Consider the following 3518-nt stretch of genomic DNA (forward strand, 5'->3'; position numbering starts at 1 on the left):
CGTTACAAGACGGAAACTCAAGGACATGCAGCTCTCACACTGAAGTGCTTGAGTAAACTTCAGGTTTGACTGCACCACAGTTTGTCACCACTCTTCCCTGCTTTTGGTTAACCGCGGAATTCGCGCACTTGGGAAAATCTGTCCTCAATATTATCTGGTCCATATCTGCGCTGATCAGGAACGCCAGCTGCACGGACTTGTTGCCCGGGAGCTTTGACAGCAATCACAATCCGTCAATTTTCAGGCGGTTTGCACCCATAGCTCACACGGCTAGCGCGCACGGTTTGCATTCAGATTCATGCCCTCCCCATCTCAGTGATACCCCTGTCCCTGTATCAGTCAAGCACAGCTCCCTCTTACCGTCTATCACCTTAAAGGCCTGTGTGTTGGCGTGTGTCACTGCCCGATGAAAAGGAGTAATCCAAAGTTTTACTATGCACAAGTGGTCGGGTACGAGGGCATTAACTCTTCCAATGGTCCGTTATGCCACAGTTTTATCTCGTTAGAGAGTGCCTCCACGATTCCATTTTGATAGCTGCAAGCTGTTTAGAGAGTCTTCCTCCCTTTCATTACGTCCTCCACTGTTGGATCCTCCTTCCAGAAGGTTCGAACATCCCATTCTCAAAGGACTGTGGCCACTGAATCTTTATCCTAGGTCACGACACCAAATGAAAAGTAGAGGGCCTTCGCTGCAGAGGTGTTTATTGGATAACATCAACTGAATATTTACAGACTATTGGATAGGATGGCATGAATCTCATATGCATCTTGGTCATAAAAACTGAATCTCCGTCCTACAGAACTTGCCCTCCTGAATTTTCCTGAATATGCATTGAATATCATCCAAATGTAAACGAGCGCCAACGAGCGATTACACTTTGCTGTAGACACATAGGGGAGTTACCAGAAAACATACTACTTGCACGCCTTATCAGTAGTATCCACCGTTATATCAGGCGATTTATGGCTTAATCAAATAATTCGGTAAAGGGCACCGGATAATGCATTGTACCTGCTGGAGTGGGTTAGCAAGCGTTTCAACCTGTGGGGAATCGGAATAGGCTAACTTTATATGTGAACTAATATTCCTAAAGAAGTATATCGTACGAAATTGATGGATTCTTCGAAGTACATTTTAAGCATGTTTGAGTGGGTATCGTAATTCGTGCGTTTGAGCATTATTTTTCCCGTGTGCTGCAAAGTTTCGTCCCATGCTTTTCTATGTTGTAGCAAAGAAAATACCCGTTGGTCGATCTGGCGTTTAGACATAAAGAATTTCGGTTTAAATGCATTGGGTTGAAATACGTTTCAATAATATGACAACACAGTTTATGATGAGAAAATATTCCGATGAACGTGGAGTGCATGACGTTTCGTGTGTTCCCACAACAATTGGTTCATTCGATGATGGAAACTAGATTCGTCAAAACAACTTCTTCGGAACACCTAATTGGTAAGCTGATTACATTCGTTTGAATTGTCTTTTACATCGGAGTGAACAGATTGCTACCATATGGCTCCTTCGACTCACTTTCACCTGGCTGGATTGACCGTTTCCAATGATAGCCGGTCAATCTGAATGGTGCCGTTGTTTTGGTTTATTTCTGATGGTCCGATTGAGCGATTAAGGGTGTGAGAATTCCATACGGGTCGCGGTGAGGTGAACTCAGGCCTCCTCTCTTACTCGCTCCTCTCGTTGCCTCGCATTCCAAGTGATTAATTATAGCCTGGTAAATCGCATGGCAGTAAGGTTTTCAGTATCAACGCTGATGTTGCTTTACCTATTGGTGTTACGCATTTATGCGCGTACGTAACCATGTTAACGCAGCACGATTGCACCACAACCGCCGTTGCTTCCTAAGCCGGATGGTTTATTGACGTTTGGAAATTTGTGCCATGAAATTCAGGCCCCATCTTCGGGTCATCTTCGGCATGCATTTAGCAGCAGTAAACATTCTGTAGAATAGCAGGCATGTAGTAGATTCTGTATCCGTGCGCCCGATCCAAACCCCTCATAACTGCCATCGGTCTCCGCAAACAAAATTTTAGACGGTGGGCTGATAGTATGGACACGACCTGGCGAACTCCTGAATTAGCCTGGCGTATGCGGCATGCCGTACTAAAGCTGCAGCTAGACGCTGTGTGGTGAGCATCAACCAAAACCCAAATGGAGCAAACGCCGATGTCTTGGTGCATTCAACTGAATGAGGGGTGGCTAGCAACGGAGGGTGAATGCATCCGTCACCGCTTTTACTCGCACTATACGACGCAAACTGACGAAACTTTGATTCGATAGGAAAACAAAACTTTCATTTGCACAGCATACTTGAAACAAACATGTGAGTTATTCTCGTAAGTTTATCTGGACGTTGATTGAAATTTTAAACAATGATGAACGAGCATTCGAAAGTGGTTCCATGTTTTCCGCACCAAAACTGCCTTACGTTTGGTGACGGTACTTTCTCACTTGACAAACCATCCGAAGTACACACCATAAAACACAGTAGGCTCACTACCTGCGTGTACTTCTTGTAAGTTTGGTGGGCCTTGGCATCTGGTCTCGGACTTGATCGGACGCATCTTGCCATTTATGTAAGTGATTGATCATTATCCGCATTCACTATCGACTGCCTTGAGTTTCATCCATGTTGCGTTGACGACTATCTATGACAAACTTATTTTGCCGCCAACTGACTGAATTCCACCGTTTCTTCTGACTCCTCCGCTATTCTAATTATCTGCTCTGCAATTTGATTAAAGTTGAAGAATCCCAGTGGATGTCCATTTGCATTGACCAGCCGTAAATTGTGTCGATTTGAGGCCAGGATATTGCCAGACAAACTGGCAAGTATAAGCAGATCTATGCAGTGCGCAAGAAAATCGGGCTCCTGGAATTCCTCGGAGAGACACAATACCACAAGTGGCTTTCGGACAATTTCGACTAAACTATCTCTCTGTGGAATATAGTTAGCTTATTGAGCAATTGAAGAGCGCACGAAAGCCAAACGTGCCTTAATTCGAAGGCTTGATCACCTGTTTGGCCTCTGTCCACCCGTGTTCGGAAACACGTTTACCGTAGTGAATGGCTTTCGTAGTCAAATGGTCGACGCAGACCAAAATACGGAGTATTTCTGTCATTTACTATACCTGTCGTGTCCTCACCAGCGCTGAGCGCAGGAATGGGGGCAATATTGGCTTTGAACACGTTAGTGAATTCCATTTAAATTCGTTTACCACTCTTGTTCAAAACATGCTCGCCGGTTTACTGTGAATGTGAGTGTAATAGCTGGATGAATTCTCCGCGAGCAGGTTTTATCTTTTCTCGATGAAAGCGCCACCCGCTTTCCTCAGTCCGAATTCACTTTTTCATTCCGTTGCAATCGTTTCTGAGAATTTGATCTTTGAAATCTGAAGACAGCTTAGATTTCGCCGCCTCATCTAGACCCTATGCTACTATAGTTGAACAGGACATATCGTGTGCTGTTCTCGGTACAGTTTATCTTACTTGTGGGGTGGCA

General features: G+C 44.7%; 1 protein-coding gene across 1 annotated transcript; it reads right to left on the bottom strand.

Moving 5' to 3' along the window:
* Window positions 1–2675: 2675 nt before the first annotated feature.
* On the bottom strand, window positions 2676–3220 carry T265_12162 (hypothetical protein; the record flags this gene model as incomplete). The annotated part of the gene is made up of 2 exons (XM_009179219.1): window positions 2676–2954; window positions 3143–3220. 2 exons carry the CDS (start codon window positions 3218–3220, stop codon window positions 2676–2678), a joined length of 357 nt encoding a protein of 118 aa, XP_009177483.1.
* Between the last annotated feature and the right edge of the window lie 298 nt (window positions 3221–3518).

The sequence above is a fragment of the Opisthorchis viverrini genome, assembly GCF_000715545.1.
Source record: "Opisthorchis viverrini unplaced genomic scaffold scaffold5387, whole genome shotgun sequence".
In the NCBI taxonomy this organism is placed as follows: Eukaryota; Metazoa; Platyhelminthes; class Trematoda; order Opisthorchiida; family Opisthorchiidae; genus Opisthorchis; species Opisthorchis viverrini.